At 51.6% G+C, this 15,371-nt stretch overlaps 1 protein-coding gene across 5 annotated transcripts in view; it reads right to left on the reverse strand.

Annotated features, from left to right (window-relative positions):
• LOC133754351 (katanin-interacting protein-like) overlaps positions 1–15,371 on the reverse strand; it is a 113,792-nt gene that overhangs the window by 17,728 nt on the left and 80,693 nt on the right. For 3 of the 5 annotated variants that reach the window (XM_062184829.1, XM_062184828.1, XM_062184830.1), the window contains one exon: positions 10,848–10,979. The exons of 1 other annotated variant lie outside the window; for it this stretch is intronic. In XM_062184829.1, the coding sequence (XP_062040813.1) occupies positions 10,848–10,979 (132 nt within the window). Of the gene's footprint in view, positions 1–9,023; positions 9,241–10,847; positions 10,980–15,371 lie in introns of those variants that run through there. One more of the 5 variants, XM_062184832.1, reaches the window with a different exon arrangement.

Genomic DNA, 15,371 nt, shown 5'->3' on the forward strand with positions numbered 1-15,371 from the left:
CATGTATTATTTTCACACCTCAGCTGACCTCAGATAACTGGAACCACGGAAAGTGAAACCACAGATAAGAGGGAAATTGCTGTAGCTTGAAGTCATTTAGTCTTTTCTTGATACTAATGGTCAGTGATTTGTGTAGAAGTTGACCTATAGTGAGACGTTGTCAACAGCAATTTTTTTTTCTTGTCTATGTTTTTCTGTGACTTCATCTCCCACCTGAATTTCTAGAAGTGTAGGATATGGTTCCAAAGAGCAGGGCAGACCCTGCCCCTAACCCTCCCCTGCGAACCTCTGTGGATCTGTGTTGTTTTCACACTTTTTAGTCATCCTAATTTGGCATGACGCAGAAGAGTTGTTAACTTTGATTTTTAAACATCTTTCTTCTGTAGTTCCCCAAATCCAAGCCACAGAGTTCAAAGTACTCGGAAAATGTTCCTTCCATGTGAGGTGTGCTCTAATCTTCGGCTGCTGGATCAAAATCCCTGGCAGCTCTTTTGTCAAAAAATGTGTTACCTTTTAGACACCAATTCTGTTAGCTCAAAAACCAGCCTAAAATATGCAACATTAAAATTTTTATTTATTTTTATTTCATTTGAAGGCAGAGAGAGAGAGAGAGAGAGAGAGAGAGAGAGAGAGGCAGACACATAGAGATCTTCCATCCACTTGGGTTTACTCCCCAAGTGCCTATAAAAGCTGGGGTTGGGCCAGGCCACAGCCAGGAGCCAGGACCTCAATGTAGGTCTCCCCTGGGGGGTGGCAGGGATCACCATCCGGTGCCTCCCAGGTGCACACCAGCAGGAAGGTGGAACTGGATGTGGGGGCAGGACTGGAACCACAACTCTCTGGTAAGGGCTGTGGGGGTACCACGCAGTGTCTTAAGCACTGTGCCAAACGCCAGGCCCTAAGATCTCGTCTTTAGCAAACATCCCAAGTGGTGCCTGTGCGTGTCAGATCTTGAGGACTGCCGCTCTCCTTTCCTTCTAACCGTGGTTCTCGAACACTGCTGCAAAGCCAGACTCGTGGGAGGGACAGGACAGAGTCCCAATCAGAACCTCCAAGGGACAGGCCCGGCACGGTCATGTTTTCCGTGATTGTTTTTTTCCTCTAGATTTGGAGCTGCTTGTGCATTTCACGCACAGTTTGTAAGGAGCAATCCGGAGAGGTCCCATCTATCCTCGGCCCAGTTTCTTGTCAGGGTAATGTCTTGTAACAACAGTAGTACATCATCACAACTGGGAAACTGGCATTGATACACATTCCTAGTAGGTGGTTAAACTACGTCTCTCCTCTCACTTGCCTTGTGCCTTTGCTTCTACTGATATACCTCATTTTTTTTGACAGGCAGAGTGGATAGTGAGAGAGAGAGAGACAGAGAGAAAGGTCTTCCTTTGCCTTGGTTCACCCTCCAATGGCTGCCGCAGCCAGCACACCGCTCTGATCCAAAGCCAGGAGCCAGGTTCTTTTCCTGGTCTCCCATGGGGTGCAGGGCCCAAGCACTTGGGCCATCCTCCACTGCACTCTCAGGCCATAGCAGAGAGCTGGCCTGGAAGAGGGGCAACCGGGACAGAATCCGGCACCCCGACCGGGACTAGAACCTGGTGTGCCGGCACCGCAAGGCGGAGGATTAGCCTGTTGAGCCATGGTGCCGGCCATATACCTCATTTCTTTAATGTGCTAGTGTTGTATTTAATTTTACTTATTTATTTGAGAGACAGAGAGAGAGAGATAGCCAGAAAGAGAAATCCCAAACAGTCCAGGGGCTGAAGCCAGAAGCCAAGAATTCAGTCCCATGTGGGTGGCCGGAACTCAGTCACCTGAGCCACCCTTGTGCCTCCCAAGGTCTGCAGTAGCAGGAAGTTGAGTCCAGAGCAGAGCTGCGCCTCTTGGTGTTACAATACGGGATGCAGGCAGGCAACCTCACCTATGTCCTAACTGCTCTGCAAAATGCCTAACCTGCTTTTTTTTCCCTTTCTATTTTGAAACCATGTAAAAGCACAGAAAATTGATCATGATCGTATAATTAACACCCAGATACCCCTAGCCTGCGTTCTCCAATTACCATGTTGCCACATTCGTCCCCTGCTTTCCCCTCTTCCGTGTTATATACATAACCTTCATTCTGACCCATTGACGCATGGCTGCTGACCACACAACCCCTCATGCCTGCACTCTTCAGTGTCCCAAGCACAGGACATTCACTCGTCACAAGGCTACCGTTAGGCTTCGCCGACAGCCTGGGGGTCCCCTAGAAGCCCATGAGTTGAAGGCTTGGTCCCTAAAGCCTTAGGTAAATGGTCAACGGATTAAGGGGGGAGACTGGATACAATTCTGGAGTCCAAAGGTGGGTCTTCTAGGAGGTCCTTTGGGTGTGGCCTTGGGAGAGGCCTGGCTATCAGCTGACTTCAGCCTAGCTTCTCTTTCTCTTCCTCACTCCCCACAGGCTCCCCCCTCCATACGTGTCCCACCACTATCAGGTGCCACACTAATGAGGCCCTGAGATCTTGGACTGTGAATGGCCCAAACCACAAGCTGAAGTGAGCTTTCTTCCTTCCCGAGTAGCTCCTCTCACGTCTCTAGGTTGTAGTAACAAAAGCTGAGTAATATAGCCATGGTACCATGAATGCATGCAGGAAATGTAATGTTGATGCAGTATCATTTTTAAGGCCTTGTGAATTTCGGGAAACCACCGTTCAATGGAGCAATTCCTCTGACCACGTTGCAGGAGGGTGAACTCTCTGTACCTACCTTTCATCGGGTGCGGCCCCAAGCCTTTCTCAGGTCTCAGGCCATTGGTGTCTGCAAAGACCCCAGGCCAGTTGGTTTGTAAGCTGTCCTTCAACTTGGGTCTGTCTGGTTGTTTCCTCATCGGGTTTCATTTTTGAAAAACATTTCTCATCTACGTTATCAGCTATGGCTTCACTGGGGAGCTATTTGGCTAAGGAGAGGTTCCCTCTGTTATGGTTTAAAACACTGTGAAGCCAGCGCCGCGGCTCAATAGGTTAATCCTCCGCCTTGTGGCGCCGGCATACCGGGTTCTAGTCCCGGTCGGGGTGCCGGATTCTGTCACGGTTGCCCCTCTTCTAGGCCAGCTCTCTGCTGTGGCCCAGGAGTGCAGAGGAGGATGGTCCAAGTGCTTGGGCCCTGCACCCCATGGGAGACCAGGAGAAAACACCTGGCTCCTGCCATTGGATCAGCGCGGTGCGCCGGCCGCAGTGCGCTGGCCGCGGCAGCCTTTGGAGGGTGAACCAACGGCAAAAGAAGACCTTTCTCTCTGTCTCTCTCTCTCTCACTATCCACTCTGCCTGTCAAAAAAAATAAATAAATAAAATAAAACACTGTGAAGCCTAACTGATGGATGGCTACCTCTGAGCACCTCACCCCCAGGCAGAAGATCGATAATATTCACAACAGACTGTGGCACAACCTCAAGCAAATGCAGGCCTGGGTCGTTCCCAGCCTGTCACTGCTCATTCCAAGGAACAGGGAATCATGGTGCCCGGGGTTTCTCTGAGGCCTGAGTGAACAACATCACTTCTCCCTTCTTTGATTTTCTCAAACTGTAACATGGGAATGAAGATACCTAGCATTTTTTTTCTAAAAAAAATTTTTTTTATTTATCTATTTGAAAGCCAGAGTTACAGAGAGAGAGAGAAAGAGAAAGAGAAAACCTCCATCCGCTGGTTTACTTCCTAAATGGCTACAACAGCCAAGGCAGAGGCAGGTCAAAGCCAGGAGCCAGGAGTTTCTTCTAGGTCTCCCATGTGGGTACAGGAACCCAAGTACCTGGGCCATCCTCCAATGCTGTCTCAGGCACATTAGCAGGGAGCTGGATCAGAAGTGGAGCAGCCAGGACATAACCGGCACCCATATGGGATGCCAGCGTCGCAGGCCAGCGGCTTAACCTGCTACGCCACGATGCTTGTCCTGATAGTTAGCATTTAACTCACAGGTCTGATGTAGTGATGGATGGTACATCCTCAATGTGGTGCTTAGCACTCAGTACACGTTCATGTACTGTGAGCTCTTGCTCTCATTTTTAAAACCATCATGAAGAAAAGGCAACTGACAGGAGAAATTATTTGTAAACTATACAACTGATAAAGGATTAATAATCAGAGTATATAAAGAGATCAAGAAACTCAAAAACAATAAAGCAAACAACTCAGTTAAGAAATGGGAAAAGGACTTGAATAGGCATTTTTCAAAAGAGGAAATCCAAATGCCCAACAGACACATGAAAAAAAGGTTCAGGATCACAAACTATCAGGGAAATGCAAATCAAAACCACAATGAGGCTTCACCTCACCCCAGTCAGAATGACTTTCATACAGAAATCAACAAACAACAAATGCTGGTGAGGATGTCAGGAAAAAGGTACCCTAATCCACTGTTGGTGGGAATATAAACTGGTATAGCCACAATGGAAGACAGTATGGAGATAACTCAGAAATCTGAATATCAACCTACCATATGACCCAGCCATCCCACTCCTGGGAATTTACCCAAGGAAAATGAAATCAGCATATGAAAGAGTGATCTGTACCCCCATGTTAATTTCAGCTGAATTTGCAATAGCTAAGACATGGAATCAACCCGAATGCCTATCAATTGAAGATCAGATAAAGAAATTATGGGATATGTACACCATGGAATACTACACAATGGTTAAAAAAAAAAAAGAAATCCTGTCATTTGCAACAAAATGAATGCAACTGGAAAACATCATACTTAGTGAAATAAGCCAGTGCTAAAAGGACAAATTCCATCTGTTCTCCCTGATCTGTGATAACTAATGGAGCACCTAAAAGGTAATCTATAGAAATGAAATTGACACTTTGAGATACAATGACTTTGTATAGCCTTTGTCTCAACTGTTAATGAACAGTTTTTTTCATACTATTTGTCGAACTTTCTACTTAGTAAAGAGTTAACCGTATGTGCATAAAGTTAATTGAAAATAGATCTTAGTGAGGCCGGCACTGTGGCATAAGCAGGTAAAGCTGCTGCCTGCAGCACCAGCATCCCACATGGGCACCAGTTTGAGTCCTGGCTGCTCCACTTCCAATCCAGCTCCCTGCTAATATGTCCGAGAAAGCAGCAGAGGATGGCCCAAGTCCTTGGACCCCTGCACTCACATGGGAGACTGGGAAGAAGCTCCTGGCTCCTGGTTTCTGCTAGCCCAGCCCTGCCCTGCTCCTTGAGGCCATTTGGAGAGTGAACCAATGGATGGAAGATTCTTTGTCTCACCTCTCTCTCTCTCTCTGTAACTCTGCCTTTCAAATAAATAAATAAATCTTTTAAAAAAGAAAACAAATCTTAGTAAAAAATAAGAATGGGAATAGTAGAGGGATGAGGAAGAAAGGTGGGAGTGTTGGTTGGGAGGGTGGGTATGGTTGGAAGGATCACCATGTTCCTAAAGTTGTATTTATGAAATGCATGAAGCTTGTATTCTTTAAATCAAAGGTTTCTGGGGGGAAAAAACATTGCCAAAAAAAAAAAAAAAATCATGTGTTTTAAGTCTTCTGGTGGGCAGGCCAGAGTTTTTTCTGTTACAGCCAAATCCTTTTGTTAATCTGTGTGGTTGTCACAGAAGCTCTCGTGGGGCCCATCTTCTGCCCCAGCAGCTTGGCTATGGGAAAGGTGCTGGCAACTTCCTGCTTAGGATGCTGGGACTCCACCTTACCATTACACCCTGAGAAGTTAAAAGGATTCTTTCTCTGTCTGTACTGCTGGGAGGGTTAGGCCCTTGTAGGTTCAGAAGGGAGAAATTAAAGTCACAGGGTGTGGTGCCATAGAGACAAGCTCAGAGACCTAGGCATGGTAGAAGCAGCCTACAGTCCTGAAGATATGAGGGAGGCATCATTCTTCTTTTGGGGTCCCAGCCTCCCCTCTCTGTCTCCTCACCCTCTGCTCTCACTCCCAAAGGTGAACTGATTGCACTCTTGCTGTCCCGGTGCCACTGCAGGCACAGCCAATACCAGGACCAGGATTCAAACTCATGCTACCAACTCCCAAAACAGCGCTCTGACCCAATGAGCTGCATGATGGTTGGGGGAGTGCTGGCATGGAAAGATAGCTATGGGATGGTGTCAAGTAAATAAAGTACAATCATCAAATGGCATGGATAGTACAATCCCTTTATATTATGGTAATATTTTTTTTTTACAAAGGTACCCAGTTAAGGGTTATTACATGGTAGTCCCAAATGGCAGAAGTATCCAAGCAATGGAACTGCCTTAAAAGTGGTCCCTCAGGGGTAGGTGTCCCGCACAGTGGTTAAGCTGCTGCTTGGGATGCCCACATCCCATATCAGAGTCCTGGGTTCGAGTCCTGACTCTGCTTTTGATTCCAGCTTCCTGCTCATGTGCACCCTGGAAGGCAGTGGTGATGACTCAAGTACCTCAATCCCTGACACCCACCTGGGAAACCCAGGTGGGAGTTCTGGAATCCTGGATTCAGCTTGGCCCAGCTCTGGCTGTTGTAGACATTTGGAAAGCGAACCTGTGAATGGAAGATCTCTTTGTCTCCTCCTTTCAAATCAAACTAAATAGATAGATGAATAAATACAACATTATGAAAAAGCAATCCCGCATTTTTCAGGAATCGCTGTTGAAATGGATGAAGGACAACTACAGAGATTTGCTACAGGGCCCTGTGGGGTGGGGTGCACTGATCACAGGGGACAGATGCTTGGCCCTGAGAGCTGTATGCATCTGTAATGACGTTGAATGGTGATCGTGGGAAGACCCCTGGGCCGCCAGCTCCAGAACCCACACGATGGGAACAGACTCCTGAAGGTTTCCAGGAGACGTCCATGGGACGGGGGTCACACCTTCCCCTTATTTCTCTTGCTCTTGGATAACTCCACTGGGGGAACATCACGGGACCGGGACATCCCTGGTTGACTTTCCTTAGGTCCAAGGACACCTTTCATTTTTAGTCTGGAGGGTTTAAACCAGCTGACTCACAGTCAGTGAGAGCCCCACATCATCCCAGCCCTCAAGCCCTGTGCAACCTGACCCATGCCTGCTTCCCTGGCCGCACCTCCTCTTCCTCACCATGCCCCCGCTCTGTAACCACGCTGGCCTCCTTGCCAGCATTCCACCTCGGACCTCTGCACCTGCTCCTCCAGGGGCCTGGATGCTCTGCGTGGCTCACTCTCTCCCTTCTTATGGTCTCTACCACGATATCACCTCAGCTCTCTTTCTTAGAAGTCCCTACCACCTCCTGATCTATACTCATTTACCATCTTTTTATAATTCTTTTATTTTGAAAGGCAGAGACCCAGAAGATATGGACATACACACACACACACACACACACCAATGCCCACAACAGCCCAAAGAAGCCAGGAGCCAGGAACTCCACCTGGATCTTCCACATGGGTGGCAGGGACCCAACTACTTGAGTCCTCACCTGCTCCCTCGCCTTCCAGGGTGCTCAACAGCAGAAAGCTAGAATCAGGAACAGAGCTTGAACTCAAGACCAGGCACTCTGCTGTGGGATGCAGGTGTCAAGTGGCATTTTTTTTTTTTGAAGTTTTATTTTATTTATTTGAAAGAGTTACAAAGAAAGGCAAAGCCAGAGAGAGAGAGGGTTCTTCCATCTGCTAGTTTACTCCCCAAATGACCGCAACAGTCAGAGCTGCACTGATCTGAAGCTAGGAGCCAGGAGCTTCTTCCGGGCCTCCCATGTGGGTGCAGGGGCCCAAGCACTTGGGCCGTCTTCTGCTTTCCCAGGCCATAGCAGAGAGCTGGATCAGAAGTGGAGCAGCCAGGACTCGAACCAGTGCCCATATGGGATGCCGGCACTGCAGGCGGTGGCTTTACCCACTACGCCACAGTGCCAGCCCCTCCTAAGTGGCATTTTAACAGCTGTACCAGATGCCTGCCCCATCATCCGTCTTATCTGCAGTGTTGAGAACTTGGTGGTGGGGACTGCGGCACACCGGGGAACACACACCTGTCCAAGGGGACACCCGCTCCCCAGCCCCACTCATTGCTATCGTAGAAGAAAGTGGCTCCTAAGCCTTCTGATTTTTCAGCGCAAGCCCCTGGCTCAGGCTTTCACATGGCATCTCCTGAGTCTTAAATGTCAGCTAGGAAATCACATCTTTGAAAAGCACCGTGCAGGTCGGCAGGGTGGAGGCCAGGAGAACATGTCTGCAGCACGCAGGTTTGTGAACGCACAGCCACGGGGAAATTGAAGTTCACGGAGGGTCTGATTGAAGGCAAAGAGGCCGGTGTGTTTCAACAGCGAGGGTTGGAAGACAAGTACCTACGCGGGCACGCATTTCCTATTGCTCCATTGTGGGCTGCACTTGCAAACAGTGAGAGGCGGCTGAGTGTGTGTGCCCACGCTTTCTTTTTCTTCCCCTATTCCATCTGCATCCCTTGAAGGCTTCTGCCATCCCCGGAAAACTAGTGCTGCCATTTGCCTCTTTTATTTAGCAGGAAATTTCCAAGGGGAAATGCACTGTGAAGCCTTAAGGAGAGCCCCCTCAAGATGGGGTTTTTGGAAAAAGGGAGAGAAAGAAATACAATCAAGCACTCACAGGGAAGAAAATGAAATGCTGGCAGAGCAGCAGCCATGCCAATTCTGAGCAGGTGCACAGAGGAACACTAACGGAACCCAGGAGCAGGTGAGGGAGCCTTATGGGGCAGGGAGCTTGGGAGCTTGCATAGGGGGGACTGCGGGCTCACCGCACAGAAGGTGCTGGATGCCTGGCCGACGGCAGACTGCTACAGTCCCTTGTCTGCAGGGCACACACGCATACTGGGGCATGGACGCGAGGCCGGCCCTGCGACAGGTGCAACGTGGCTGAGGATCAGCCTCCCCAACAGACGAAGGCAAACGCACGGCTCCGTTTGCTCACTCTGATTCTGAGCAGAGGACAAAAGCATACTGTGTGTGTGTGCATGTGTGTGTTGTGTGGCCCGAGTTTTCAAGTCGACGAAGACCACAGCTTTTCCTACTGCTTAATTCCCGTTTCACCGGTGGGCCAGAGAAACAAGGACACAGAGTCGTTCCACAGGCAAGGACAAGGACTCTTTGTTTTTGAGGAAGACAAAAATTTGCAATTTACTCCCAGCCCCCTGGGACCCCCCACGTGGAACAACAAGGTGAGGCCCGCTTCTCGCCTGGCCCTCCATCAGCAGCAGACACGGCAGTGCAGACACGCCACGGAAAGCAGACGCATGTTCCCTGGACCACAGGCCACTCTCCTGGATACCCACTTTCATTCTGTAAAAGCAGTTTGGGGGCATGGAAGCACCGGGCGGAAGCGAGGCTTGGGCCCTGTGGTGAGGCTGTGCAATCTGCCCATTGCCCAGGGGCCAGCTTACCAACTTGACCATCACTTGCCATCTCTGGAGAATTCCACCTGTGCGTAACCAGGTAGACGATCTACTCACACACTCTTGACTATAAAAGCAATGCTCTCGGGGTAAATGCCAGGTAACCATCCTCAGGCACCCCTGGTGGGCCCAGCCTCACCTCATTCCACATCCCATTGCTCTCCTATGCCTGCTCCCCAAATAAGCCCAGCCTCACACCCACTACACTTGCTGTTCCCTCTGCCTGGAATGCTTTTCCCATTGCTGCTTCCCAAGCTGCGCCTGCTTACCCATCACCATTCAGCTGAAATGTCATACCTAGGAGAGGCCCTCCTTCCCTCTCTCCCATACCATCTTACTGTCCTACCTTCCTGAGAATACATCAGTACCTGAAATGATCTCACTGCTTGTTCCTTTGGTTTTCTTTATGGTCTGTCTCCCGTTTGGAGAATAATAATGTAAGTTGTTTAAGAATAAATGTCTCAGCAGTTCTGTCCATTGCTCTGTCTCTGGTGTCTGGGACAGAGCCTGAAGCCCAATAACAGGTGCACGACAGATGCCTGCTCAAGGCAAGACTGGGATACACGAGGGGACTTGCAGAAGTTTGGGGAGGGGTGGGCATTTAGCCTAGTGGTTAAGGCACAGCGTAGGAGGCCCTCATTCCATGTCGCAGTGCCTGGGTTTGAGCCTGCCTCTGGCTCCTGACCCTAAGCTTCCTGCTAGTACCTTTCCCGGGGGGCAGCAGGTGATGGTTCAAGTGAAGCCACCCACATGTGGCTTCAGACTACGATTAGCTTCAGTGGGGCCCTGGTCCCAGCCATTGTGGGCATTTGGGGTGTGAACCAGCAGATGCGAGTGAGCTCTCTCTCTGCTTCTCAAGGAAATAATAATTTTTAAAAAGTTTAAAGTCCATGGAAACATTGAATTGAAAGATGCTTATTTTTTGCATGTTTTTTCCTACTCTGTGTTCCCATGAACTTAGGAAGACTCCCTCCTACTACTGCAGCTGAGAGGATATGGCAGTCTGAGTACGATGGGAGTGAGCAGCTGGCAAAGTCACGCACTGACCACGAGGACCCTGAGCCACAGCAGTTTGTGCTTGCGTTCTCTGCTGCCTACGGCGGTAACAGTGCACGTCTACATATGTAGACAGACTGAGCGCCAGCTCTGCCCGCCTACCTTTCCCCACTAAACTCTGACCCAGGGCGAAGTCACTCCCTCTGGGGAGCCTTCCTGGACGCCAGTCCCCTCCTCCCTTCCCCCCATGCTTTGTTCTCACTCCTCAGCTGCTCTGTGCCATCGAGGGGCTATGTGGGGTATCAGACCCCAGCCTCACTGACCTGGGGACACCGGCATCTAGCACCCAGCCCACGTGCTCATCAAAGTGTGTTGAGATGAATACAGGAGGGAGGGACCCAGGTGCGAGTGAGGACAATGGCATGAATAACTGAGGAAAGTGTCCCAAGGGCCACCGGAGCCCTGAGCTCAGGGCACAAGGCCACGGCCAATCCCTACCTGTGGACGATCCCCAGAAACATCCATGGTCTTGGCATCGTCATCCTCAGACGACTCAAAATCATCCGAGTAGTACACGGGGGGTTCGATGTGGAGCCTCGAGCCAGCTTCTGTTAGGATCTGCACCGATGTCTATGCACAAAAATTGAGACAGCTTCAGAGATGGGGGTAGTGAATGTCTGTGTTCCTCCCAGGGACATGGACTAGCACGGGAGGGGCTGAGCACAGGAGTCTGGCGCAGCTGGGGGGTCTCACACAGGCCGGCACCACGTGGGTCGGGCCACCTGGGCTCAGAAGTCTTCACTGCCTCTTATTGGAACTTCCCAAGTATGTGCCGCAGAATTCTTAAAAACAACCTTTCTGGGGCTGGCGCTGTGGCGCAGTGGTGCAGTGGCGCTGTGGCGCAGTGGGTTAAAGCCCTGGCCTGCAGTGCTGGTATCCCATATGGGCACCGGTTCTAGTCCCAGCTGCTCCTCTTCCAATCCAGCTCTCTGCTATGGTCTGGGAAGGAAGTGGAGGATGGCCCAAGTCCTTGGGCCCCTGCACTTGCATGGAAGACCTGGAAGAAGCTCCTGGCTTCAGATCGGCCCAGCTCCAGCCATTGCAGCCATCTGGGGAGTGAACCAGTGGATGGAAGACCTCTCTCTCTGTCTCTACCTCTCTCTGTAACTCTGTCTTTCAAATAAATAAAATAAATCTTAAAAAAAAAAAAAAACAAACCCTTTCCATTTGAGATGATCAGGCCTTTGGGAAGTATTCAGCTTCTCAAAAAGGGCCTTGTGAGCAAGTGATTTTGATCATTTTTTGGGGGCGGCACTTTGGCGTAGCAGGTAAGGCTGCCGCCTACAGTGCCAGCGTCCCATATGGGTTCCAGTTCAAGTCCTGCTGCTCCACTTCCAATCCAGCTCTCTGCTGTGGCCTTGGGCCCCTGTACCCACATGGGAAACCTCGAGGAAGCTCCTGGCTCCTGGCTTTGGATCAGCTCAGCCGTTAACAGTCATTTGGGGAGTGAACCAGCAGATAGAAGACCTCTCTCTCTCTCTCTCTCTCTCTCTCTCTCTCTCTCTCCTGCCTCTGCTTTTCTGTAATTCTGCCTTTCAAATAAATAAATAAATAATCTTAAAAAAAAGATCATTTTGTGAGTTCAAGATCAGCCTAGGTTTTGTCTCTCCACTCCGGGCTCCCCCCATGATCATCGTCCACACCTCCTACGAGCAGCCTACGTGGATGCCAGCCCATGGGGCCTCCTGAGCCTGAACAACAACCTGCAAACCAGAAGCTGAAATAAACCTTCTCTTTCCCAAGACACTGTTCTGGGCTGCTTTATTTAGAGCCACACAAAGCAGAATTAATACACCTGGTGTGGCAGGCTGTGGGCTGACACCCAATATCCATGTCCCCTTCTCCTCCTGCACTGAGCTCCCAGAATCCCTGCGGCTGGGCAGGAGCCCCGAGGTGCAGGTGGGAGGCAGGATGGGTGCCTGTTCTAGGCTGTGCCCTTAAAAGGAAGAGGCTGGGCTCCCCTGGCCCTGGGTGGAGGAGGCAGTGAGCTGTCCGGGGCTGTGGGAGGGAGGGACATCTGGAAGATGCCACGGCACAGAGTTGGTGCCTGGCTTCTCCCATGATCCCCGGGCTGCCTGCTCCTGCCTCAGCCGTGTCCTGCCAGAGACATGAGCTTCTGTGCTGCTCAAGCCTGCGTGACCGGGGCCCTGCTGTGAGAGCAGCCAGGCCTGTGCCCTCATGGAGAAAGGCAGAGTCCTCTGTGATGCAGCCCATGGCCCCACTTCTGATTCCTGGGCACGCACTCGCACGCCTGGCAATCGGGCCAAACAGAACCACCTGCAGCCGAGGAGCACCCATCAGGAAATACCGCCACCTCCCCCTCCTGACTCGGAACACATGTGTGGCCCAAGCGTGGGAGTGAGAGTCAGGTCTGGATGATCAGCCCATCCACCTCTCACAACAGGCCCTAGCCTGCAGATTCCGAGATGGGCCTGGAGCCACAGCAGCCAAGGAGGATGGCCCTGGGACTCCTGCTAGAGCCATGGGGAGGAGCTCTCTGCTGTAGGAGTGGTAAAGTGTGCCAGCAGCTGCTAAGGGCCGTCCTGTCCTAACACAGAGAGGAGAGGAGCTGACAGGCTGAAGTGGAGTTCTGATGAATTTGTGTAGATGCCCTGGATCCAGCTGCACCTGAAGCAAGTCCAGTGACCCTTTCTCTTTGGCTTAGACCAACATAAATAGCAATTATGTTCCTTCTGACAGTCTTGACCCTCACCTGTGCCCTAACCTCTCCGACCCCTGTGCCTTTGCTCATGCTGTTCACCCAATTTGAATGCCCTTCTCCCAAATCTCTTCCACGTACCCAAATCCTAGGTAAGTTTGGAGACAGCGCTCTCTGCCCACGCAACAGCTGTCCACTGCCTGATTCTGTGGAGGTGGCAAGATGCCTGAGGACAAGGAAGAAAGCCACATTTCAGGGTGGCCCGGAGGAAAAACAGAGGAAGCCTGGGTTGCTGGTGGCACCAACCACCCGTCTCCTACAGGCCGCCTGCCTCCACACGGCAGTCTGAGCCGTCATGGTTACTTACAGGGGAACTCAAGCCCAGTGACACTCCTGTGGCTGTATCACAGTGGGCCATGCCTGGTGAACAGCCTGAGATCTAACCTCAGGCAGACTGGCTCAGTTCCCGGAACCCTGATGCTAACTCCCTGTATGACCTAGGCAGGGCACGTCCCCTGACACCCCAGGCACCAGCTTCCCCATGTGCCAAAGCGGCACTCACGCTGTGAGGACGATACACAAGGGAGCAGGCTGGGGCTGGAGAGGCACCCACTCATGTGCCAACAGTTCTGCACAGGTGCGCGGACCTCCCCCTACCAAAGGAGGGGACACATTTCCTCCAACACGGACCCTAAAAGCAAGCCAACAACATCATCCACTCATCAGCTGGAGAAACTGCCGCGTGTTCCCAGGCTGGAGGCAGATCTGGCTGTGAGCAGGGCCCAGACTGGTGTGGGGTGAGCGTGGTGCCCAGGGCGCTATTGGAAATGGCCTCACTCTTGGGTGCCAACGTGCACGTATGCAAATCTGACTATGAGACCCCCTCAGATCTGCGCGAGGCGCCTTTCCTGTGCTTGTCCTGGTCCTGTGGCTGAGTGGTAGACGACACAGAGCCCGAGTCCTGACTCCAGAACCCGAGTTCAAGGTAAGTCAGGCGTTACTTTCCCCGAGGCCCTGGCAAGACCCTTCCACCCCGTGTGAGGTTCCGCTTCCCCACGTGCTTAGGAAATGTAGCATGTTGGAGCCTTATGGCCCCACACGACCTGCAACTCAGGCCAGGGCTCTCTTCTTCTTCAAATTCATTCATTCAATCTACTTATTTGAGGGGTAGAGAGGTAGGCAGCAAAAGATCTCCTATCTGCTGATTTAATCCCCAAATGCCCACAATAGCCAGGGCTGGGCCAGCCAGGAGCCCAGAACTCCATCCGGGTCTCTCACATGAGTGGCAGGGACCCAAGTACTTGGGTCAACACCTGCTGCCACCCAGGGTGCACATTAGGAGGAAGCTGGATGGGAAGCAGAGTCGGGACTTGAACCAGACATGGCAACACAGGACATGAGCGTCCCAGCTGGTGGCTTAACCCCTGTGCCAAACGTCCACGGAGTGATCAAAGCTCATGCTGTGGCACGCCTCCTGCTCCCCTCAGTGTTGCCACTGCAGCTGCCACGTCACCCAATACTCCACGGTGCATTCGCTCACGACACACCCCCAGGGGAAAATGAGGCCCAAGGACATTAGGTGCTCATCCAAGGTCGCCCCGCTAAGAAGCCGCGGAGCCTAGTGTTAAACCCCAGTGGCGTGGCTCCAGAGGCCAGACAACCCACCGCGACCGGCCAGCTTTTCCTGTAAACGGCTGGAGAGTACACATCTCACACCCTGCCAGTGTGTGCTCGCTGCTGTAATACTCAACTGTCCCACTGTAGCTCGAACACAGCCCCAGACAAAGCCGAAACAAATGGGCTGGCCAGGTTCCAATCACACTTGGTTTATAAGAACAGGCTGAGGCCGGATTCAGCCCAGGGACTGCAGTTTGCCAACCAATCCCTGTTCTAAGCCACCACAGGACACTGCCTCAGCAGGCCCAAGAGGGATAAATGTGCCCTACCTGGCGACAGCAGAGACCAAGTGGGATTAGAGAATTGCCTGCAAAGATCTGAGGTACAGGAGGCAGGCAGCGGGTAAGCCACAGATGACTCAGGGCAAAGAGCTTGGAACGAGAGAGTGCAAGGGGCTGGAAAAGCAGCTGGGAAGTCTCTGTTTGCGAACAGAGAGAAGAGGTGCAGAAGGAAGGTACCACTGTTTGCTTCCAGAACCTTCCAGAAGCCCCTCTGGACTCTGAGTGCCCTGTGCCGTTCCCTCCACCTCCTCCCACTCTGCTGTGCCCTCCTGACCACGTGCTTGGCTGCCCTGGGCTCTGGCACCAAGTGACACGTGGCTTTCTCCCGGGCTCTGCCCACTCGCT

The sequence above is a fragment of the Lepus europaeus genome (genome assembly GCF_033115175.1).
Source record: "Lepus europaeus isolate LE1 chromosome 21 unlocalized genomic scaffold, mLepTim1.pri SUPER_21_unloc_7, whole genome shotgun sequence".
NCBI classification, from domain to species: Eukaryota; Metazoa; Chordata; class Mammalia; order Lagomorpha; family Leporidae; genus Lepus; species Lepus europaeus.